At 48.2% G+C, this 25717-nt stretch overlaps 1 protein-coding gene across 9 annotated transcripts in view; it reads right to left on the reverse strand.

Moving 5' to 3' along the window:
* Positions 1 to 1958: 1958 nt before the first annotated feature.
* The window catches only part of ZMYM4 (zinc finger MYM-type containing 4), a 1284131-nt gene continuing 1260372 nt past the window's right edge, over positions 1959 to 25717 (reverse strand). For 8 of the 9 annotated variants that reach the window (XM_086956522.1, XM_086956517.1, XM_086956524.1 and 5 more), the window contains 2 exons: positions 23519 to 23648; positions 3068 to 4484 (listed from right to left, as the gene is read on the reverse strand). In XM_086956522.1, coding sequence (XP_086812648.1) covers positions 4274 to 4484; positions 23519 to 23648 — 341 coding nt within the window. In that variant the 3' untranslated portion in view covers positions 3068 to 4273. Of the gene's footprint in view, positions 4485 to 23518; positions 23649 to 25717 lie in introns of all 9 variants that reach the window. The other variant, XM_086956525.1, reaches the window with a different exon arrangement.

Consider the following 25717-nt stretch of genomic DNA (forward strand, 5'->3'; position numbering starts at 1 on the left):
AGTATTGCTCATACCTCTTGGATTCCCGATCGGGGGAGCCGTCGGGAATGCTGTCTGGGAGTTAGAGGCCTGGATGACCAGGCTCTCTGGGGTGGGGTGGGTGGGCAGGAAGCAAGGGTTGCCCGGAGCCCGGCGGTGGCGTCTGGCCACGTTCCTATCTACAGGCTGACCTGTAGCGGGCTTGGACCAAGTGCCCAGAAGAACGTCAGACAAGGCCTTATTAAACGGCAGCAGAGGCTCGGCCGAGCTTGCCTGCGGTTTAAGGACCTCAGTGAGGAGGTTAGTCCTCACGTCTGCGACGGGGAGCTCCAGGCCCAAGGCCTTGGCCGCCCGCAATAGCCCCACACTATAGGCAGCCCCCTCCTCCGTAGCCACGGTAGGAGGGGAGACAAAACCAGTGTCTGGTGAGGTGTCCAGACCACTGGCCTCCCCTAGCTTACCTGTACAGTCCTGATAAGACTGGCACTCCTGTGCCAGAGGGTCCTCAGACCCCTCCCAATTCCCCTCACCACCCATCTCCTGAAACTCAGGGCCAAAGGATGGGGCCGGGTCATAGAAGAAGAAATCTCCCATCAGCGTCGAGAGCGGCGCCGGTCCAACACCGGACCCGAATTGAGGGGGGGATCGGGGACGGTGTCGCCCGAACCCCCGGCCGCGTCACGCGAGCGTCGGGGGGAGTGGGAAGAGCGATGACGTCTCTTCGACTTCTTGTGCTTACCTGAGAACTTCGAGCCCGAAGACGACTCACGGAGCTATGATGGCTCCGACCTCACGACCGGTCCCTCAACCTCCTTACGGACCGGGACACCGAGCGGCGCGGGGTCGACTGCCGGAGTTCGAGTCGCTTGCAGGACCGCTCCCGTCGAGCTTTGGACGTCAGGGCCTGGCAGTCGGAGCAGGCCGTGTTGTCGTGGCCGGGGCCCAGGCAGTGAAGACACCGGCGATGGGGGTCGGTAACCGACATCAGTCGGTCGCAGTTGGCGCAGGGTTTGAACCCGGGCATCCCTACCAGCACCATCGAAGTCATTAGACTTTGAAAAAGGATCAAAAATGATCGAAAAAGTTTAGTCAAAAATTGACTAAGGGTACCACTTTTTCTGGATCGGCGCTTGCTGGCGCGGAAAAAAGAAGAACTGACGTCAGCGTGCGAGGGCGGCGTCTAAGTACTCCAGCGACGTCATCCCAGCGCCAACGACTGACGCGGAGCCGCAGACGCCTACCGACGCGCAAGGGTACTGCTACGCAAAAGTTTCCGGATCCAGCCTGGGGATATTCTAAGGTAAGGAATCTAATACTAACCTGTTTCTTTCAGATTCCTTGTGTCTTGTGAAGCAGCTCCAAGTTGCAATGCATGCCTTCTTTTAAAAAGTCTTTCAGAGTGGCTTTGCTACTGTTGAATCCCCCATTTCCTCATGTGAGCCTCTCACACAAGTAGGCCTTTGTACCCTTTTGTGGATGGCTGTGTTGGAGGCCTGCGAAGCTTCGCAATAGAGGGGAAATACATTTTCAAAAAACAGGAATGTTTAGGAATATGGTCCATGAGTATTCACCCACTCAACCCCACTGTATTTCATCCACTCCTTGAGGGGATTAAGAGCTGTCTGGAGATTCAGTGGGTTTCATTTCAGAACAATGTATAATAATCCCTCTGCAGGCCTACAATGTAATTGGAACTGGCTAAACAGCGATGTTAAGTCACAGAAAGAAGTCAGAAAATAACACCAAGTAGTTGTTTGCACAGCAAACTGGTTCCTGATCTACTTTCACACTTCCCGGTAATCCTTACCAAAAAAGCTGTTAGAATATTCTTTATCACCAACCATTAGTATGTTGTACAACTTTGAGAGGCTTAAAAGTTGTATGCAATTTTTCTGTCAAGTTCTGATGTTGAAGAAAACCCATTCCAACAAGTAGGCAGGCCTAACATTCAGGAGAAGAAAATGTGTCGCACGCCCAGATAAAATACTGTTTGATTTATTTATTTATTCTAAGGGAATGTTTCCACGACACGAGTGAGATAGGAGACCAGAAAGAAATATGATGGGTTGAGATAAGGAGGACATTGTTTTAAAGTGGGTGAGGGCAGGGTGGAGGAACTGAGCGTGTCTTGGATATTTCTCATTATTCCCTGAAATACAAATTCATTTCGTACAGTTTATTAAAAAAAAAAAAAAAGAAGGTAAAAACACTCCGTTAATGCAGACCGGAAACTGCACACTTGTGAAGACACAGATTTGCAACGTCATCCCTGCCCTCCTATCACAAATTGGGTTTCATGCAAAGCTCGAACCGCACATACTATTTTACAGACATACACAAGAATGATTATCATTCGTTATCTGGGAAGGGACTAAGATCGTTGCTTTGTGGTGGTGTCTTTTTTTTATCAACAGTGCCAACAGCACGCTGGCTGTTTGGAACACTGTTGTCAAATGAATACTTAGTGTTTTTCACCATAAAACTTTCATAAAATCAAATTGATTAAAGATACAAATGGTTGCTTCCGACCAATGAAAAAACAAGTCAGCAAGTTATTTTGCCTACTACCCTGGCAAGCCTGCATCCTCTTTTAGCACCTTTCCCCCTTCGTAGCGGCACAGGACATTCTCCTAAACTGCCCATAGCATATCAGGTTTTCGGCTAGTTCTCTTCAGGAGCGAATGCTCGGCACTGCAAAGACCCACATAAACAACAAGAATGAACCTTGGTTAAATGATCCATGTAAACACACACTCTTTGGGACACTGCAGAGGCTTAAAAGTACCTCAGGGCTGTCATAACAGTTCCCCAAATACTTCCTGTTTACCAGTGCACCGCAGTGGGTCATGAAAGCAGCTATAAATGATAACTTGGGACCTGCTCAAACAGTTTCACATTTTGGGGTTACAGTTGGCAGAGGAGGGTGGTGGAGGAGGTTGAAAGTTAAGATAAGGGCTTTGGACTACCAAGAATTATGGGCAGGTTTTACTTCGTTCATTCAGCTCTGTGCATTAGAAACATATCAGTGGCATTTTTTCTTTCCCTTTTTCCTTAAACAGGGAAGATAAACTACCAGATACACAAACCGAAAAAGAAAAACATTGTTTATTATTGAGTCTAAATATCGTTCTGTAACTGCTAAAAGACGGGGAAAGTAGGCCAAGTAATTATATTTATGCTCTGCAATAAACCATCCTTCACGTTCCTTAGGTCAATGGAGCATTTGTGGGGCTGGCCCTTAAAAAGTACATGGAACTAAAAACAGTTCTTAAAAAAGTTATTGTTTGAAATCAAGTGTGTATCTGTAATGTTTGCCCAGATTTAAAAATAACAAAGAACAAAAAAATCACATTTGTTTTGGATAGTTTTCTTTCACTTCCACCACCAGCTTTCTGGAACTGAACTCTTAAATTCTAAAAGTTCTCCTCTCAACCCATAGACAGAACCTCATTAAAAAGTTGCACACTGTACGGTCTTGCCAAAGTGTAAAAAAGTCGAGTTCCACTAGTTCCAACATTGTCCACACTAATACTGTATCTTTCAAGACATTGTCACTTCTGCCAGCAAGATGGAACCGGGGAGGAGGTGTCTAAGATTCTAGAGGTTTCAAGGGAGAAAGGCCTGGGAATACTGCACCCTCCGACCTCCCCTTTGTTCGAAAACATTAACCAAAACATATGCACTTGAAGAAACGCCAAAAGGGAGAAGCTGCCATCTGTCTTAAAGTGTTCAAAGCACCGCAGTGTTTGTCTAAACATGGTCACACAACATCGAAGGCTGTGACTTCTGTAGAAAAGTCTATTCCTTGGTTTAAACTAGATCCTTTTGCAAGCAGTCAAATAACGAGGCATATTTGAAGTAGAACACACCTGCCCACTCCCAAGTTCACAGACACAAATATCTGAGACCCGAAACCCCATCTCCTGTTCAACATGAAATATCCACAGATATCCACAGATCCTTGGTTACTAAAGAGTTTTACATGTGTTTCTCAAAAATAGTTCACAAATGTTTCCAATACCACATACCCGTCCACCCAAAACAAAAGAGAAATGCTGTGCTGCTTTGAGAAACAGTAAGCTCTGATCAACTCTGGATTCTGTATGCCGAGGTGTTCGTCTTTCTTTTTCCCCAGCTCTGAACTTCTACTGTGGCTTGTCCTTTTGTCAGAAAGTGTTTCAGTTGTATACCTTTTGTGGGAGGAGGAGGTATGGCTGGATGCTTTCTGTTTAGTGCTTGCAGACAGTTTAAAAAACAAACACAACTTTCAAGACTGTCCAGTCAGCAGCTGTCGTTAGTCCGATAGATCAAGTTCAGAGTCCTCTGCTTTGGCTTTGGCAAGTTCTTCATGTACCTCCCTCACCATAAGAATACGTGTGAGCATGCTGTCCAAGGTGCCAGGGTCGATGGGCATTGCAGAGTACCACACTGGACTGTTGGGCACGCAGGAACGTTCTGGCTGCAGATAGAAAACATCACTCCTCTGTTTCACACTCTCGGAACTGCTACAAAAGACAATCAGAAAACACAGTGAGTGCCAAGGAGCCAGCTACAGACCCCCTCCCATGACAAGGCCTTTGCCCTTCTAGTAGTCGCTTAAGTTACATAATGAACGTATGTATGTACAAGGATATAGGACAGCACAGATCCCATCAAAAAAGACAGGTGCAAAGTAAGTCAAAAGTGTAAAATCTTGACTGACTAAACCTGCAGTCCAGCGCCGAATGGCAGAACAACCTAGTTACACATGAAAATCAGTGATGGGATGGAAATGTATTCTGTCAATTCAAGCTCTTTTAGAACAGTTTCCTAGCATGTAATTGAGACTTTGTAAAAATCTTTCACAAATCTCGTACGCTCTACTCTGCAAAGGAGTTATCACTAAGAATATAATAACCAAAGAAAGAGGGGCCCTGTAAAGTAGATAAAACTTGAGGAAATAAACCACTAAGGGCAAACAATAACCTGCCTGGTAGTTAAAAAGAAAAACTTCATCAAATCAATAATTTCAATGCGTAATAAGGTGCTGTGTAGGCCCCAAAAAATATTTTTACAAACACGACAAATCTCAGTTATTTGTCAATTGATTGAGTGCATCAAGTTTATTCATAATATTTATAACACATATTTGAATATTACATAAAAACAAGGTACTTACCTTTGGTAACGATATATCTGTAAAAGACATAGATTAGTTATAGATTCCTTTCTTCAGAACTACCCCCAGGCGTTAGACTGGATCCGGAAAACTTTTTCCTTTGTAGTACTCCTGCGCGTCGATAGATGGCGTTGGTCGACTCCAAGTTTATTGTCGTGTGCCGGGATCACATCATATCGCGGTATCTACTTAGACGCCTGTAGGAGAGTAGGGTCTGCAATCCTATGATCACCCAGATTTTTTGCTTTTGTTTCACTGGTTTACGACTTTCTCTGGCTGTGGGCCTGCCAATCAGACCCACAGCCTAGCTGTTCTCTCACTAAATTGACATGTGTACCTTAGGTGCATTATCCAATTGGAACTGGGCCACCTTATCAGACCCTGTAACTCAGGGCATAGGTGTACCCAGGGCCTACCAGGGGCTGAAGCATGTATTATGCCACCCCTGGATGGCCATCTAAATCTGACACAACTGGCTGCACGACAGCTGGGGCAAGGTGGTGTACTCACCCTTTTGCTATAGATATAGTATACCTATGTCTAACCCTAAAAATGGACACACAGATTCCTATCAGTCACTCCTATGGCAGGCCTTGACGACGGGGTTAGCATTCCACCCTTCTAGAGGGACACGACATGTAGGTAACTGTGAAGCCCGGTTAAAGTTAAACGAAGCCTCAGCTCCACAAAATGGATGCTGCCACCACAGACACGAGTCTGACCTCCTGCTGCTGGGAGTCCTTCCAGCGAGGAGAGCTTGGACAAAGGGTTTCCTGTCAGGGGCGGTGCCAGCACCATCCCAGACAGGGTTTTGTGTATCCTGGGTAGGCAGGGCTTTACAGGAAGGTGACTGCTGAGTGGCACCCCGGTACTCACTACGCATCTGCCGGCTAGAACCAGTTCCAGGGGCACACCAGCCCCTGGCCTGGGGAAAGTCCGGCATGGGAGAGGGGTGTAACCACCCCCCTTCCTGGTCCTACCCCTAGGGCGGGATCTAGTCGCGTACCCACCCCTTTCTTTAGGATAAAGGCAGGAGCGGGGACCCTTCCAAATTAGATCATCTTTGAATCAAGAAACAACTTTCTACGAAAGGACTTCAAGACTCTTCTCAAGATTTCTCCCTTGTGACTAAGGAGTAGTCACCCTGCATCCACAGGAACCATCTAAGAACTCTGCGGTTTGCTGCACGTCCTTCCTCAGGAATCCGACCGACCAGCACGACGAGACCCGGCTTCCCTGGCACCTCTGACCTCTACCTACCTCTACAGCTAAGCTGAGAACTGTAGGTGCGACGAGACCTCGAGGGACCGGCCATCATCAGAACTGCACAGCCCTTATCCAGCACGACCGCCGAGGGATCCTCTGGTGAGTGCTTTGGGGTCCGAGAAGCCCCGACCCTGAGCAGCTCCAGCACCGAAGTCCAGCCTCCCAGCATCTCCACGATCTGCGTGGGGTCCTTCTGCTTTTTGCTGCTCACTGCGTTGTTTGGCTACTAGCCCGCTGGCTTGTGGCCTTCTTAACGACGCCCGACGACATCACTGCTGCTGGTCTGGTTGCTCCATACTGGCCCTTGCTCCCTTCCAAAAGAGGAGCACCCCGGACCCTCCTGGTCCACTCCAGACGCCATTTTGAGTCCACCGCGTGGGCTTGAATTTGCCAAGACTTGTTGCCCCAATCCTGGGTCCAGCGACGTCGACAGCATCATCCATCGTGGGACAGCTCACTCCTCCATCCTGGTCGCCGACAACGCCTCCTGGTCCGTGAGATCTGCAGAGCACAGCGTCGCCCACTCACCTAGTCGAGGTGACTACCATCCGGTGCCCTCCTGGTGCCACCTGACTACTGGCTAGTAGTCACAAAATTGGTCCCCTCTGCTTTCAGGTGTCATCCATCTCCGATCCAGGCTTGGATCACTCGAACTATCTTCACTGGTCGCCTGCCAACAACTTCTTTCTTCAGGCTCCTGGTTCGTCAACGAGGATTCCCGACGTCTTTTGAGACATATGCAGCTGCAGCCCCTGGGCTAGGTAAATTCGGCATTTCGGTGCCCCAGCATAGCCTCACTATCCACTGTCGTTTTCGATCTACCTTATCGGGTTCGCCCAAGAACACTAACTTTGTGAAATCTAGCTACCATAGCCTTTGTCCCGCATCCCGCGTGAGAGTGCACAATCTGCACCCGAGTCCCCTAGGCCTCCTACTTGTAATCTGAAGGTTCAGTAACGTAGTCCTAGCGATTCCAAAGCCTATTAGTACAGTACTTACCTGCTAGTAATTTCGCATTCCACTTCCATAGTATATGGTTTTTCGTGCCCCTCGGGCATTTGTGTAAATTGTCCAATTTATAGTATTTTCATAAGAGTTTTGTTGTGTGCTTAGTACCCTGTCCTCATAAAGAGTACAGGGCTGTTGTGATCTAAATAAATACACTGTTTATTTTCATAACACTTGTGTGGTGTCCTTTCACTTGGTGTTCAAGGGGTATATGTGATGGTATAACAGCTGGCTTAACACGCCCTCTAGAGTTTAGCCCGAAGACTGCTCGTATCCACGATACTAGGATAGCTGGTCTATAAGGTTGACTTACAACCAATCACCATAAGGGTTGTTTGAACTGATACAAAGTGCTCACTAGAATAGTGAACATTATATATCAGGCTAACTTCTCACAACGCCGACACTGCATGCTGACATCAGTTCTTTTAAATGACATTACACACCTGAAGCGCAGAGCCATGCAAGACACTGACCACTGGTGCACAAAACTAGGGCCCTGAAAGAGAGTCCCTTACTCTAGAAGTCAGTTCGCAAAACGGGGAGGATGGGTGGAGTGGTAAGGAGTCTATAACTAATGTAGTTCTCTTACAGATATATCGTTACCAAAGGTAAGTAACTTTATATCTGAAAGAAACTATTAGATATAGATTCCTTGCTTTAGAGTAGGTACCCCAGCAATACCAACCTGAGAGATGGGTCTGCGTACTAAGGTCACACCAGAAAGTCCTGGAGAATTGAAAGGCCAAAAAAGCCGTCTCTCCGGACTGGACTATCCAGGCAGTAATGTTTAGTGAATGTGTGCAGAGATATCCACATGGCTGCCTGGCAGATATCACGGAGGGGGACTCTACGCACCAAAGTAGTGGCTGCCGTCGCCCTGGTGGAGTGGGCCAAGGAGTAAAAGATCTTCATGCAAAGGACGAGCCACGGAGGGATTGTCTGTTTTTGCACATCCCGACCTTTCTTGGTGCCCATACAGCCAACAGAGTTGATCGTCGACCCGGTATTGTTTTGTACAATCCAAATAAAATGATAATGCACGTTTTGGATCCAGACGATGGAGTCTCTCCTCCTCCTTGGAAGGATGCGGGTGCGGGAAGAAGGTGGACAAAGTGATGGTCTGTCCTATGTGGAAAGAGGTAACACCTTTGGGAAGAAAGGAAGGTCTTGTTTGAAGGACAACCGTGTCCGGATGGAAAGCAAGGAAAGGAGGTTTAGAAGATAGAGCCTGAAGCTGACTCGCCCTGCGAGCAGAGGAGATGGCAACCAGAAAAGCAGTCTTTAAGGTCAAGAGTCTGAGTGGACAATTATGTAATGGCACGAAAGGAGCACAAATAGTGTAAAGTAAGACCATGTTTTAGTCCCACTGGTGCATTAAGAAAGGAACAGGAGAAAAGAGGACTGTCCCCTGCTGCTGTGACAGAAGATTCTCCCAAAGAGGTAGTCTGAACGGAGGATCAATGACCATGTTCAAGAGCTCGTGATACCAGACTCTCTGTGACCAGTCCGGAGCCACAAGAATGACTAGGGCTCTGACGCGCTTGATCTTCTTCAGCACTCTGGGCAGAAGTAATATAGGCGGAAAGGCATACATAAGACTGCAATTCCATTTGCAATGAAAAGCGTTGCCGAGCAAGTGCCGCCTTGTAAGTGCCAACGAGCAGAACTGCTGACATTGCGCGTTCTCATCAGTGGCGAACAGTTATAACCAAGGCTCTCCCCACTGCTGAAGAAGACCTTGCACCACCTCAGAATGAAGACGCCATTCATGATCCATCATGCACCGGCGGCTGAGTTTGTCCGCCCTGGCGTTCAGAGAACCTACCAGACGTTGAACCACCAGGGACATGCCCTTATGTTCCAGCCATGTCCAAAGCACAAGAGCCTCTTGACACAGAGTCCATGACTCCACCCCGCCCTGTTTCTTGCACTACCACATGGCGGTGTTGTTGTCTGTGAACACCTGCACTACCCTTCCTTTGACCGAAGAAAGGAATGCATTCAGTGCCAGACAGATCTACTGGAGCTCCAGAAGACTGATGTGGAGCCCGGACTAAGTTGGAGACCAGAGGTCTCTGATCTCCGCCTCTCCCATGTGGCTGCCCCATCCCAGGAGTGATGCATCTGTCACCACTATGAACTCTGGTTGGGGAAGGGAGAGGGATCCGCCATTGACACAATCCTGGCTTGTTAGCCACCACTGCAATTGGTGTGCAGTGCCCGTCGAAATCTGGACGCAATTGGAAAGATTCCCCTAATACTGCACCCGCTGGAACTTCAGGTCCCACTACAAAGCCTGCGTATGCCACCTGGCATGATCCACCAACAGGATGCAGTAGGCCATGAGGTCCAGCAGCCTCATGGTCATTCTCATTGAAACCCGGGATAGAGGCTGAAGGAATATGCTACTTACCAGTATGCATCTGTTCTTGGCATGTAGGGCTGCTGACATTCATATCTGTGCATAGATCGCCGCCTAGTGTTGGGTCCGGATGATTGCACATTGTTGTCCTGGAAGAGTCTTTGAAGTATCACGAGATAGGTGGCTCCTCCCCTGGACTCCATCCCCAGATTGTTTTTCGCCATTGTGGCAGAGATGGAGTGTAATACTGAAAGTGATGACCATGCCTGAAAATGATTCTGAGTGCTACAGCTGCGACAGGCACAGGGGAGGAGGGCAGGCGATATGAATGTCAGCGGCCCTACATGCCAAGAACAGATGCATACTGGTAAGTAGCATAGTCCGTTCGAGGCATGTGGGCTGCTGAATTCATATCTGTGCATAGAATAAATAGCAGTTACCTCCTTAGCGGCGGTTGCCCCTGCCAGCTGCAGCAGTCTGAAAGAGAGTTCTGACAACAGCCTGTCCTACAGCAGCTTGCTGTTTGGAGTGTACATCTACGCAGTAGTGTTTGGTAAATGTATGTATGGTGGTCCATATGGCTGCTCTACATATATCTATGAACTTGGGGTTGGTGCGCAGCACTACCCTATTAGCATGAATTTGTAGGAAGGGCTCTTGAATTGTTAGGGCTTGAAGCTCACTAACTCTTCGTAGCGATGTGATGGCTATCAGAAAAGCCACTTTCCATGTAAGAAACTGTATCTCACAAGAATGAAGAGGCTCAAAGGGTGGCCCCATGAGCCTGGTGAGAACGATGTTTAGATTCCAGACAGGCGAAGGAGGGTGTCTGGGAGGGATCACTCGTTTGAGTCCTTCCAAGAAGGCTTTAATGGCAGGCACTTTGAAGAGGGAAAGATGCTGTCTGTTTTGAAGATAAGCGGCCATGGCAGCCATATGTATACGCTAGATTGCATCGATATAGATGCAGCAAGTAACATATGACGTTTTGCGTGGACGCATCTAGCGGATTAATGTCATTGTGGGAACAATAGATGACAAAACGTTTCCATTTGGCTGCATAGCACGCCCTAGTTGTAGGTCGCCTTGCCTCCTTGATGATGTTCATACACTCCGGGGGCAAGTTGAGGTAGCCAAACTCTATGACCTCAGGAGCCAAATCGCTAGGCTCAACTGTTGCAGATCTGGGTGCTGAATGTCTCCATGGCTCTGAGTGAGGAGGCTGGGCGTGAGGCGCAGCCGTTGGTGAGGCACCACTGAAAGTTCCAGGAACGTGGTGTACCAAGCCTGACGTGCCCACGTTGGAGCAACCAGGATGAGCGTCATGGAGTGCTGGCGCAGTTTGCGCGCCACCAGCGGTATGAGTGGGGCTGGGGGAAAAGCGTACGCAAATCTGCCTGACCAGTTCATCCATATCGCATTGCCCTGAGACTGCGGGTGTTGGAACCTGGCGGCGGAGCTTTGGCATTTTGCGTTCTCCTTTTGTGGCGAAGAGGTCGATCTCTGGATGACCCCACTGCTGGAAATATGGTTGGAGCACTGAGGGGTGAATCTCCCACTCGTGCATCTGATGACTGTGCCGGCTGAGCAGGTCCGCCATCTGGTTGTCTTTGCCCGGGAGATGTTCCGCCATGAGGAAGATGTTCCTCTGAATGGCCCACTTCCACATGCTCTGGGCTAGGTGAGATAGCTGCAGGGAGTGTGTGCCTCCCTGTTTCTGGATGTAATACATGGCAGTCATGTTGTCCGTCCGAATCAACACGACCTTGTTGCACAGGTGCAACTTGAACGCTTTCAGTGCCATGAAGATTGCCATCAGCTCCAAAAGATTGATATGCATCTTTTGCTGTTGCGCCGTCCATAGTCCCTGCACAGTGTAATGGAGGACATGCGCTCCCCAACCCTGGAGAGATGCGTCCGTCGTCAGCACTATCTGTGGGACAGGCTCTTGGAACTGTCGTCCCCTGCAAAGGTTTTGTGGATTCCACCAATGCAGAGAGTTGTATGCACGACCGGTTACCAACACTAGGTATTTTAGATGCCCATGAGCCTGGTTCCACTGTTGTGCTAAGCATTCTTGAAGGGGACGCATGTGCAGCCTCGTGTGCGGGACTATGAATATGCAGGAGGCCATCATACCGATCAGCTGCATGAATACCTGCGCTGGGAGCGATTTGTGAGGCCTGAACTTCTGAATGGCTCTACCTTACCTGTCTACAAGCTCTTGGCTACCATTTTTTGAACCTTGAGCATACTGTTGTACATTACTTTATAAAATCAATCTCAAACTTGAAATGTTTTCGCAGAAATATAAGAATGTACCTATAAAATAGCTGGTTCTAATGTTTTGTAAATATTTGTAGACATTGGTATTCGTTCTTAACTTTTTCTCTTTAACGCCTTTCAGTTCCCCAAGTATGTATACATGTTGATTGCCTGTGATATGCATGAATATAGAATGAATGGTTGAATGTTTGACCAATATCCTCATGTCCCACGTGTTTTTGTAAAGATTTTCTGTGCATCAAAGAATTTAAAACTGAGATATATGTTGAAAACATTTTTTTTGAATAAAAATACTATTAAATAGTACTTCCCCATTCCTGATCTTTTGTTCAGGTCTCTGGTGGTTAGTGGTTTTTTGAAATTATGCATATCAGTACTGGCAACTCTATTTTGTTGGTTAATGAACTTCTGAATGAGCAGCTGCATGCGGTTGACTCTGGCAGAATTTGGCTCCGCTGTTGCCGTCAGAGTGTTCAATGTCGCTCCTAGGTACTGTTGCACATGGGCGGGCAGTGGTGACCCCGAAAGGCAGGACCTTGAATTGGTAATGCTGATTGTTGATGGTGAATCTGAGATATTTCCTGTGACTTGGGTGAATGGGAATGTGGAAATATGCATCCTGGAGGTCTAGGGTCGCTAGGAAGTCGCCCTGACTGAGCAATGGCAGGACCTGCTGTAAGGTTAACATATGAATGTGTTCTGACAGTATGTATTGGTTGAGGGGTCTGAGGTCTAGGATGGTGTGAGAAGTTGGCCTGATATGTAGTGCTCACTATTCTAGTGATCACTGTGTATCATTCCAAACGACCCTTATTGATGATTGGTTGTAAGTCAACCTTATAGACCAGCTATCCTAGTAGCATGGACAAGAGCAGTCTTTAGGCTAAACTCTAGATGGCGTGTTAAGCCAGCTGTTATACCATCACATATACCCCTTGAACACCAAGTGAAAGGACACCACACAAGTTGTTATGAAAATAAAAGGATATTTATTTATAACACAACAACCCTGGACTCTTTATGAGGACAGGACGCTAAGCACAATACAAAGCTCTTAAAGAAATACTGAAAGTCGCACAATTTACGCAAATGCCCGAGGGGCACGAAAAACCATATACTACAAAAGTGGAATGCGAAATTACTAGCAGGTAAGTACTACTCTCAGAGACTTTGGAATCACTAGGCCTACAATGCTGAACCCTTAGATTAGAAGCAGGAGGTCTAGGAACGTCGTGTGCAGAGTGGGAACTCTCACGCGTAATGCGGGACAAAGTCTATGATACTAGTAAATGCAAAAGTTAGTGTTCTCGGGCGAACCAGACTAGGTAGGTCAAAAACGAAAGTGGATCTAGACACTTAGAGAGTTGGTCTACGCTGGAGCACCGTGGTACTCGGTTTACCTAGCCCAGGGGCTGCGGCTGCATAGGGTTCAAGTGTCGTCGGGAATCCTCGTTGACTAACCAGGAGCCTGAAGTGGAAGTTGCTGGCAGGCGACCAGTGAAGATGTTCCGGGCTGATCCAAGGACTGGATCAGCTGAAGAAGAGTACCTGTAAGCAGAGGGGACCAAGTTCTGAATCACTAGCCAGTGATTAGGTGGGCACCAGGATGGCACCGGACGAGGTCACTCAGCCAGGCGAAGAGGTGACACTGGATTCTGCTGCTGCACGGACCAGGGGCGCTGATGTCGACCAGGCTGGAGGTCTGCGAGCTGTCCCACGTCGGATGTCTGCTGCGGGCGATGCTAGATCCGGTGAAGGAGGCAACAAGCCTTGGCTATGGCAAGCACACGTGGCGACACAAAATGGCGTCTTGGGTGGACCAGGAGGGTCCGAGGAAGGTCTCCTTCAGGAGGAGACTAGGGCCAGTCTAGAGGAGCTAGACCAGCGGTGAAATAAACTTAGGACGTCGTCTGGAGGGTCACTAGCCAACGGGCAAGTGACCGGACAACGTGGCAAGCGACACAGAAGCAAAAGGGCCCCACGCAGATCTGGTGGATGCTGGGGGGCTGGTCTACGGTGCTCGTGCTGCTTGGGGTTGGGGCTTCTCTTACCCCAATGCACCCACTCAAGGGTCCCTCGGCGGTCGTGCTGGGTCAGTGTCGTGCTGGTTCTCATGGTCACCGGGTCCACTGGTCTCGTCGCACCTACGGTTCTCAGCTGTGCTGTAGAGGCAGGTTGAGGTCAGAGAGGGCAGGGAGTCCGGGTCTCGTCGAGCTGGTCAGTCTGGTTCCGTAGAAAGGACGTCTTAGCAAACCGCAAGATACTTAGGTGGTGCCTGCTGCTGCAGGGTGACTACTCCTTAGTCACAAGGGAGACATCTTAAGAAGTCTTGAGTTCCTTTCGTAGAAAGTAGTTTCAGGATTCAAAGATAATCTAATTTGGAAGGGTCCCCGCTCCAACCTTTATTCTAAAGAAAGGGGCTGGTACGGGACTAGGTCCTGCCCATGGGTGGGACCAGGAAGGGGGGTGGTTACACCCCTCTCCCATGCCGGACTTTCCCCAGCTCAGGGGCTGGTGTGCCCCAGGAACTGGTTCAAGCCGGCAGATGCATAGTGAGCACCGGGGTGCTGAATTTCGCCATGGCTCTGCGTTAAAAGTCTGGGTGTTAGCCGCAGTCCTTGATGCGGTACCACGGAAAGTTCTACTAGCGTGGTGTACCATGGCTGGCGTGCCCACGTCGGAGCAATCAGGATGAGAGTCATCGAGTGTTGCCTCAGCTTGCGTGCCACCAGCGGTATAAGAGGTGCTGGGGGAAAATCGTACGCAAACTTGCCTGACCAGTTCATCCATATCGCATTGCCCTGTGACTACGGATGTGGGAACCTGGCGGCGAAGCTTTGGCATTTTGCGTTTTCCCTTGTGGCGAATAGGTCTATCTGGATGACCCCACTGCTGGAAGTACGGTTGGAGTACTGATGGATGTATCTCCCCCTCGTGCATCTGGTGGCTGTGTCTGCTGAGCAGATCCGCCATCTGGTTGTCCTTGCCCGGGAGGTGTTCCGCCATGAGGAATATGTTCCTCTGTATGGCCCACTTCCACATGCTCTGAGCCAGATGAGACAACTGTGAAGAGTGTGTTCCTCCCTGCTTCTGTATGTAGTACATGGCAGTGATGTTGTCCGTCCGGATCAACATGACCTTGTTGCACAAGTGTACTCTGAAAGCTTTCATCGCCATGAAGATTGCAATCAGTTCCAGAAGGTTGATGTGCATTTTCTTCTGCTGTGCTGTCCATAGTCCCTGCACTGTGTAGTGGAGTACATGAGCTCCCCAGCCCTGGAGAGATGCGTCCGCCGTCAGAATAATATGTGGCACAGGCTCCTGGAACGGTCGGCCCTTGCAAAGGTTTTGTGGGTTCCACCAATGCAGAGAGTTGAATGCCCGACCGATAACCGACACTAGGTCTTTTACTTGTCCTTGAGCCTGATTCCACTGACGTGCCAAGCACTCCTGAAGCGGACGCATATGTAGTCTTGCATGCGGGACTATGAAGATGCAGGAGGCCATCATGCCTATCAACTGCATGAACACTTTTGCTGGAAGCGAGTGTTGAGGTCTGAATTTTTGTATCAGCAATTGCATGCGGTTTATCCTCGCTGAATTTGGCTGAGCTTTGTCTGCCAGAGTATTTATTGTCGCGCCCAGGTACTGTCGCACGTGGGCGGGTTGAAGATGTGACTTTGGATAATTCAGCGAGAATCCCAGATTGTGAAGAAGATGAATGGTGTGGGACATGTGGCTGGCACACTGCTGGGCCGTCTTAGCTTGAATAAGCCAGTCGTCCAGATAAGGGTAGACATGTATGTGCTGTCTCCTTAGGTGTGCCGCTACCATCGCCAGGCACTTCGTGAACACCCTGGGTGCCGTTGTTACTCCGAAAGGGAGGACTTTGAACTGATAATGTTGATTTTGATAGTGAACCTGAGATACTGTCTGTGTGATGGGTGAATGGGTATATGGAAATACGCATCTTTTAGATCCAGTGTTGCGAGGAAGTCTCCCTGACTGAGTAACGGCAGAACCTGCTGTAAGGTGAGCATATGAAAATGCTCTGACAGAATGTAACTGTTCAGAGGCCTGAGGTCTAGTATAGGTCTGAGAGACCCGTCCTTTTGGGTATTAAGAAATACAGAGAGTACACCCCTGAGCCTTGGTCTTCTACAGGCACGAGCTCTATGGCTCCTTTTTGCAGCATGCCGACGACCTCCTGCTGCAATAAGTGTAAGTGCTCTGCGGACATAGGACGGTGTCTTGGTGGTATGTTGGGTGGAGTGGATGTTAATTCCAGACAATACAATGTCTCTCACCCACCTGTCTGTGGTGATGGATTTCCAGACCGGCAGGAACTGTTGTAGTCTCCCCCCGACAGGTGTTATATGGTTGGGGGGCAGTGACAGGGCGTCACTGTTTGTTATAGGCAGAGGATCTGGAATTGTTGTTTCCTCTTCCTCTGCCCTTGATGTTGATGCCACGATTTCCACCCCTGCTGTTTTTGTTGTAGGTGGATTGTGTACCTCCTTTATTGTACTGTGTCTGCTGTGTGGATTGGCCTCTTGAAGGTCCTCTAATATTGGAGCGACGAAAGGAGCCACCCCGAAACTGCAGAGCCCCCATAGACTTTGCAGTCTCGGTGTCTTTTTTAATTTTTTCAAGGGTGGTGTCAACCTCAGGTCCAAACAAGTAGTCCGGGTTAACTGGCTGATTGAGGATAGAAGTTTGTATTTCTGGTTTGAATCCAGAGATTCTTAACCAGGCATGTCTCCTTAACATGAGCTAGTGTTAATGGCCCTGGCTGCAGTGTCAGCTGCGTCTAGCGCGCACTTGATGGAAGCATTGGTTATAAGCTTTCCTTCTTGGAGCAGTAGTTCTGCACCCTCCTTGTACTGATCTGGTAGGTGTTGCAACAGTGTCTCAAGGGTATCATAATGGGACCTGTCATATCTGGCTAAGAGTGCCTGAGTGTTGGCAATGCGCCATATGTTAGCTGCCTGCGCTGCCACCCTTTTTCCTGAAGTTTCCAGTTCTTTCGACTCTTTGTCAGGAGGAGGAGCATCACCTGTAGTCTGGGAGTTTGCTGTGTTACGTGCATTAGAAACAACTAATGAGTCCAATGGCAACTGTCCTCTTATACAAGTAGAGTCCACAGGTGCCGGTCTATATTTCTTTTCAATTCTTGGGTTTAATGCCCTGGTGGTTTCTTTAAAAAGGTCACCAGCATGCTTAAGGACCCCTTTGAGCATGGGCAGGGTCTTGACTGTTGTTTCTGAAGTAGAAAAGGTGTCGACCAGAAAGTCTTCCTCCACAGGGTCAGAATGTAGTTGCACGGCATGGTTACTTGCCGCTCTTTCAATACGGGCGTTAAAGGCAGTAGTGTCCTCGGTGGGAGATGTTTTTACACTGTATACATGTGTGTCAGGGGCAGTCTGCGGATCTTTTGGCTCAACTGGGTCTGCCCATGGTTGGTCTTGATCATCGGGATCAGTGTCCACATGATAAGTGTCATCCTCACTTTCGTCATCCCCTGCATCCACATCGGAGTATGTGGGTGAAAAAGTCTGAGGTTCTTGGCCATAGGATTGGAGAGGTTCCACAAGAACTGGCGATGTTGTTGAATCCCTCTTCTTTTTTAAGGGAATCCTATAGGATTCCATGGGTGTTTCTGGTATGATCTTCCTTTTATATATGGACAGTCTACCAGTTTCCGAGTCGATGAACTGCCTCGACTCCTGTTCTTCAGGCTCCACTTCCATCAACACTTTTTTAATGGCTCCGATACCTTTCTTTGGTTCGAACATCTTCGGACGCACCGTCGGTGGCAACCCGAATTTGATTGGTGTCGATGCGGTTTGAACGTTTCCGACCAGCTTCGGTGTTGGGGCCTTCTTCGACCCGACCGCTATAGCCTTATCTTTGATGCGTTGGAGTGACTCCGACACCTCCTTGGCTATGAATGGGCTCGGCTGCGTCTACTCGACAGGGTCCTTGGAGCCAGTCTGTGTTGTCCGTAGGCCTCGACCGAGGATCGAACCCTTCTTTTGGTTCGGGCCTTCTGTGTGTGTCGACTCCCTTCGGTGTCGGCTTTGTCGGTTCGACAACCTTGACTTTGGTCTTCGGTGCCCCAACCTTTGGTTCGATGACCTTTTTGAGCTTCTCGGTATCGACGGCCTTTTTCTGTTTCTTCGGCTCCGAGGGGTTTGAGGCCTTGGAGCCGACCAGAGCCAGCTGCACGTTTGGTTTCGGTTTTGGCAGTTATGCATTCGGTTTCGATTTCTTTGGATCGACCGATGGCTGTTTCGATACCGACGGCTCTTTGTATATGTTCGAAGCCGGGCCTTTATGCGGGGCTGTTGAACGAGTTTGTAGATCTTTGTAAGGCCTTGTGGCGATCCCTCGACCCGAGCCTTAGTGAGAGCTTCATCGTCGGCCCCCGTATAGCCGGTTGGGCCTAGCTCCTCGCCTAAGCATCTTCTACAGCCCCAAGACGTTTTCATCTTCTTCTAATAAGTCTTCGTCTTCATACTCTGAGTCATGGCCCGAAGCCGGATCTGAGTTCTTCCTGATCCGCCAGATCAACGACCTCTTCGTCTTCGGTCCCGAAGATGTTTTCTGGAACAGGCGCTGATCTCTGCGACTCCATTCGAGCCGCGCGTTGAATCCGAAGAGTTTTCTTAGACCTGAACCGGGCACAGGCCATACAGTTGGCTTCATTGTGATCCGGGGACAGGCACTTGTTGCACACCGGGTGGACATCGATGTGCGGGTATTTTGCATTACAAAGTGGACACCTTTTGAATGGGCTTCTTTCCATCGTAGATCGAAGATCGGGTCGAATGTGGAAAAAAACCCGTCTGACTCCTCGATGTCCTCTCGAAGCAAAGTTATCGGTACCGAACAAAACAATACCGACGCTGTCGAAAGCCTTTTGGCTTTGTAGAAAGTTTTCCTAACTTGAGCTAAGATAGTAACATCCGAACCCAATGGCGGAAAAAAACAATCTGAGGATGGAGAGGATGCCCATGCGCACTGTAGTCCAGGGGAGGAGCCACCTATCTCGTGATACTTCGAAGACTCTTCCAGTACAACAATGTGCAATCATCCGGACCCAACACTAGGCGGCGATCTATGCACAGATATGAATTCAGCAGCCCACATGCCTCGAACCTTGGGATACCAGTACCTTCGTGCCCAGTACGGAGCCACAAGGATGACTTGTGCCCCGTCGCGCCTGATCTTCTTCAACACTCTGGGCAGAAGTGGTATAGGCGGAAAGGCGTACAACAGACCGCAACTCCACTCGCGACGAAAAGCGTCTCTGAGCGAGTGCCGCCTTGGAAATTCCAACGCGCAGAACTGATGACACTGCGCGTTCTCTTCGGTGGCGAATAGATCAAACCAAGGCTCTCCCCACTGCAGAAAGAGACCTTGCGCCATGTCCGAGTTCAGACGCCATTCGTGATCCATCATGCACCGGCGGCTGAGTTCGTCCGCCCTGGCGTTCAGAGAACCTGCCAGGTGTTGAACCACCAGGGTCACGCCCTGATGTTCCAGCCATTGCCAGAGGCGCAGAGCCTCCTGGCAGAGGGTCCACGACCCCACCCGCCCCGTTTGTTGGAATACCACATGGCGGTGGTATTGTCCGTGAACACCTGCATTACACTCCCCCAGACAGAGGGGAGGAATGCTTTCAGTGCAAGTCGAATTGCCCGCAGCTCCAGAAGGTTGATGTGGAGCTGGGACTCCGCCGGAGACCAGAGGCCTCGATCTCCACCTCTCCCATGTGGACCCCCCAACCCAGGAGGGACTCATTCGTCACGACTACGTGCTCCGGTTGGGGTAGGGAGAGGGATCTGCCGCTGACCTAATCGGGGTCCGTGAGCCACCACTGCAACTGTCTCGCAGTGCCCTCCGAGATCAGGACATGGTCGGACAGGTTGCCTTGATGCTGGGCCCACTGAAACTTCAGGTCCCACTGTAGAGCCCGCATCCACCACCGGGCGTGATGCACCAAAGGATGCAGGGGGCCTTCAGTCCCAGTAGCCGCAGCGTCAACCTGACCGAGACTCTGGATAAAGACTGAAAGATCGGAATCAGAGCTTGAATATCCCAAATCCGCTGTTCGGGAGGATAAACCCGAAACCGCGCCGAGTCCAGAACCGCTCCGATGAAGAGGAGCTTCTGAGAGGGACACAGGTGTGACTTCAGCACATTGATGGAGAACCCCAGTAGGTGCAGGAGGTCGGCCGTAGTCCGGAGGTGGCTGACGACTGTCTGGGGCGAGCCCGCCTTCAACAACCAGTCGTCGACATAGGGGAAGACTGGCACCCCCAATCTGCGCAGATGAGCTGCGACCACCGCCATCACTTTTGTGAACACCTGAGGGGCGCTGGTAAATCCCGGTGTGTCCTGCACCCAGCAACCTCAAAAACCCTGGAGGGCCTGCCTGCCTTCACTTCCAAAGACTTCTTCTCCTGTGAACACTGGATTTTTTCAACTGCAACCTCTGGGAGCAACCGGAGACCGCGACTCCGCCCCACTCTGCACCCGCCGTCCACGGCCCGAGCAGGCAAACACTACGAGGAGGTCACCCCGGCAATCCTGAATCAAGATACGGCGACCCCTGACCTGCCTCAAGCCTACGTCTGCAACCTAAGTGCAGAAGGCTCCTCTAACTGCGACCTGGAGCTGGTAAGAAGATCCAACCCCAAAAGTCACCCCTGCACCCGACGCCCCATGGCCTTGTGTGCCTAAAACGAGGGTGCCTAACTAACCTCTAACTTCTCAACTTACCTCAAGAAGTGGTGGTCGCACCCTGAAGTCCTTCGTCTCCCTGCCTGCATTGCTTTTGCTAACTGGAGGTTCTCCACTGAAAACAGGGCACCGACCTAGAAACAGCACCCTGCACCCGGCCGCCCTTGTGCCACTGAGGGTGCCCCTTTTGTGCTACTTTGTTTCCTCGTTTGCCCTGACATAAACCCTAGGAGCTTTGCTCCCACAACCCAGTGGACAGTTTACCAGGGGGCCAACAACCAGAGGCCCCCATCCCCGATTGGATAACACTGGGCCCCAACACACTGCTCCTGGCAGATTTAGTGCCTCTGAGGGTGCAGCAAGAGTATCACTGAGCCTGGGGGACCCCTGAGTCTAACCCCAGAACCTGAACGACCACAGTCGATAACTTACCTGTGAATAACATCTTTTTCCAGCACTGAGTTAGAAAAGTACCGTAACAAGTAACTTACCTGTAATTTTCTGAAAATGTCTATTCATTTCAATGTACTGTATTTGCTAAGTATTGCAACTTACTGCATCCCCTGTAAATCAAACAACGTACAATTCCTATTGCATTTTCAAGAGAGACTTGTATGGCTCCATTGACGTCACTTCCGTGGACATCAGGACGGTACTGATGGGAAAAAGTTTTATGGATCCAGTCTGATGCCTGGGGATATTCTAAGTTAAGAAATCTGCAGCTAGATGTCTCTATCATATCTACAGAGGCTAAGGATCTCTGCGCAGCAGTACAGCAGATTTGGGAAGGAAGAGCGAAGGAAAACTGGTTAATTCAAGTGAAAGTCTGTAGTCTTTTGCCATGAATCTGGGATTGGTTCGCAGAAACACCTGGTCTTTAGTAAAAGTAAAGTGAAGATATGAATTCTCTGTCTCGAACACATGTAACTCTTTGACTCTCCAAGTTAAAGTGAGAATGAGCAGAAGGGCTGTTTTTTCATGAAAGGAACTGCAGAAGTGAACTGTTATTGGATTTGAGAGAAGGCACAATGAGCTGGCACAACAGTTTCAATTCCCATGTAACAGGAGTCGGACACAATGGAGGAAAGACCTCAAGATTTTCGTAAATTGCCAAATAATCCTCTGTGAGGATAAGGAAAAGTATTCCACTCTCTGGAACCTGCAAAGTGTGGCCAAGTGCACCTTACCAACGCATACATCAGACGACTCCTGTAGCATGCATGAGGTAACTTGATGGGGAAGTATGGAGATTGAATTGTAGCCTTTTCTTTCTTCGCCACATGCAAACATTCTTCGGCTTAGCGTTGTGTTAGTTTAGTTGTAGGTGGCACACGTTCCTGCACTAAAATGTCTTTGCATTCAGAAGGGATATACAGATGGCTTTACTACTATAAGTGGTCAGGAATCATGCCATCAGGCTCAGTGACTGGAGATCACCGTGGAGTATCTCTCCACTGCATATGGAGAGGACTCTGGAATGGTTCTTCAACTGGACAGGTGAGTGTGCTGACAGTCTCATTAGGTAGCTGTACCCAAACCCACAAGTTCATGTTGGAGCAATCCAAATAGGGGAACAGAGACCTTTCTCTGTACCCTGTGAATAAGGAGAAATAGCAAAAAGGCATAACAGAAGACATTTGACACGGTCATCAAAAAGGCATTGCCCTCGGATCCTGGGTGACTAACCCGGTTGCCATCATACTGACATTTCCTATTCTCTACAGTGGTCAACAGGTTCATTGTTGAACGGCTCAACTTTCAAGAGATGTACTCTACTTTGTTCGGATGGAGTTTCCACATGTGACAATCAGAGAGGGAGCAGCTGCAAGCATCTGCCTGATCAATAGTGCATCCTCGAAGATGTTTCACTGTGATGTTGGTAGTCTAGTTCAACAGCATAGGTGATTCTTATTACAACTGGGACCTCAATCGTACTTGTTTTGTGAAGCAATACACTGATGTTGCATTGTCTGTCCTGGTCAACACCACCTGTTTTGTAACCTCAGAAAGAAAGAACTAAGTCCCAACCCGATAGCTCACAGCTACAGGAGGGTTACCATCCTAAAAAAGTATTTCTTCAGGAACTTGTCTAACCTCTGGAGGACCAGTACTTGTGCCACTGCCCTGATTTTTGTTTTTTACCAGAAAGAATTTTGGATAAAGACAATAAATGCACTTTATGTGCAGGTTATTTGAACAAACTGTTCTTCAGTTACAGAGGTTTTGAAGGGAGCATGGTTCTCATTATGGCATGCTAGTAGTTACTGTACCTACCTTGAGCCTACAAATATATATTTTGTAAACCACCAGAAAACCCACGGCTGAGTGAAGCAGAAACTAAGGCTGAAAGTAGCCCACAGAAGCTGAAGGTATTGGTAATAAAACAAAAATAGTTTTCTAGAAGCACAGAGCAGAGCCCTTCCCAAGGATTCCCTCACACACGTGAGGTAGAAATTAGAGATGTAGACTCTAGGGGAAGTAGAACGCTCAGCATTTCCACTTACATTGGTTGAAGTGAAAGTTGTTTTATATGAGGTGGATGTGATCCTAAACACTGTTGTTGGATTAAGGGCATTTGAAATCATTTGATTAAAGCATGCAAATCTTTGAAGGATCAAATTCCAAGACGCTAGTTTTATAATGACATTCTAGCAGCTCAGTAAAACACTAATGAAACCCAACTATTTTAAAATCTGTGAAAAACCTACCACTTTGAAAGGTAAAACTCGTAGAGTCGGACAGGGCATCTTAGAGGGTTGTCTGTATTCTCAGCCATTTCCATTGCAGATTGGCTCTCATCTTCCACAGCACGTTTCCTTTTGCCAACCGCCAATTTCTCTAAAATTTGGAAGAAAAGATTACTAATGCTGTAAACCAGGATTTGAATAATAACTTGCCTGAAATCTGGTGAACTGAGCAACACAGGTGGTTTGTTCACTTGACACAATTAAACTTAGTAATGAATAAACTTAGGCAAAGCCAACAGGTCTAGTCAGTTTACCAGTTGGGAGACTGTTGCTCCCATTACGAAGAAACATTTAGGCCTACAACAATGCAGTAAGGTGGGTTTAAGGTCAAATTGCTGAAAAATTGCTTTAGCAGAGTTGTGTTCCCTCAGAACAGTGTTGTGAAAAGGAGATAGAAGATTAAGTTTGTGTAATAATTGGTGAGCTTAAATGGCATACATAGTAAAAATTGCATTTCAAATACTTTAAACAAATGGGAAAGGATGCCTAGGTGCTCATGTCTATTGTGTGAATCAAAAACAAGTAGTAAATTCAACATTTTATTATGACAGCAAAGAAAAACAAATGAATACAGAAAGCGGGAAGTGACTAGCACTCTCTCTTTATGATAGAAAGCATTTAAGAAGGGAAAAAAACATAGGCCACAAATTAATTTATCTTGTCAGTATAACACTGCACAACTTGGCTCACCTAAACATCTAAACCATATGGAAATAGAATTGGCACACTATAACCATGCACAAGATGCTATGGCCTAGCTGGACATCCAATACAAGCAATGGAAAACGATCAAAAACGGGCGGGGAAAGAGACTGGCATTCCCCACATTTGTTCCACTTTGACCAATCATGGGAAGAAAACAAGTAACTTACCTGTAACTACAGTTATCCAGTATTGGTATCTTTCATAGATTCACATGCCTGAATCATTCCCTGTCGCCAAGATGGGTGTCCCACGGTAAAATACAAAAGTAGTGCCCTAAGTAATAAATAGGCCAAAAGAGGACAACGGCTATAGCTTAGTAACCTATCTACGTCCTTATAGGAAAAGGACCAAAAGTCAGCTCCAACCAATCACTACCTTCTAGAACACTCCCAACAGCTGTTCTCCTCAGATTTTCCAAGCAGAAGTGGAAAGTAAATATCCCTAAAATCACTGAGAACTGGTTCCACAGGGAGGAGGGTGGGAGCCCGTGAATCTATGAAAGATATCAATACTGGATAACTGTAGTTACAGGTAAGTAACTTGTTTTCTTATCCAGTATTGGGTTATCTTTCATAGATTCACATGCCTGAATAAGAATAGCAAGCTGTACCGAAACTGTACTGTCGTTTGCAGATGGTGGGAGACTTACCATTTAATACTCCCAATATAAATCCACCCTTTTGAAACATTGTAACAAAACATAAAAGCAATAACCATACAGTGGATATCCGCATGAGAAAGATATAAATTGACAAACATAAAAGCATGAACATTGTCATCAGTGCAATAGTAAAGAAAACTGATAATAGACAAGCTTTAAAGGAATGTAAAGAATCTGACCTTATTGAAAGAGATGGCGTAACAACTTGTTCAACCGCTGCATCCTCCTTTTGTGCAGATTGGAGGCAGTAGTGTTTTGTGAACGTGTGGACATTCTTCCATTTCGCAGCACGGCATATCTTGTCCAACGTAACTCCAGCAAACAAAGCTGTAGCTGCCGCAACAGTCCTGGCGGAGTGTGCTTTAGCTTTCACCCTGAGAGCTTTGTTTCCCTTTTCGTGGCAGAAGTGAATAGCTGATGCGACCCATCTGGCTATTGTAATCTTTGTTACAGCAGTTCCTGGTTTCCCTTGACCATAGGCCACCAACCATCGATCCGTTTTTCTAATATGTTTTGTCCTCTGACGATAAAACTTCAAACATCGTTTTACATCTAATGAGTCCTCTCAGCTGGAGTAGAGGGATTCAGGAAGAAAATGTGTAGCATAACTGGTTTGTTCAAGTGAAATTGTATGGGAACCTTTGGAATGAACTTCGGATTTGTTCGCAGGATCACATACTTCTGTGTAAAACGCAAGAATGGTTCCCTGATCGTCAAAGCCTAAATCTCACTAACCCTTCTTGCAGAAGTGAGAGCCAGTAAGAGGGCCACCTTCCATGTGAGATACTTGAGAT

The sequence above is a fragment of the Lissotriton vulgaris genome, chromosome 2_1 (genome assembly GCF_964263255.1).
Source record: "Lissotriton vulgaris chromosome 2_1, aLisVul1.2, whole genome shotgun sequence".
NCBI lineage: Eukaryota > Metazoa > Chordata > Amphibia > Caudata > Salamandridae > Lissotriton > Lissotriton vulgaris.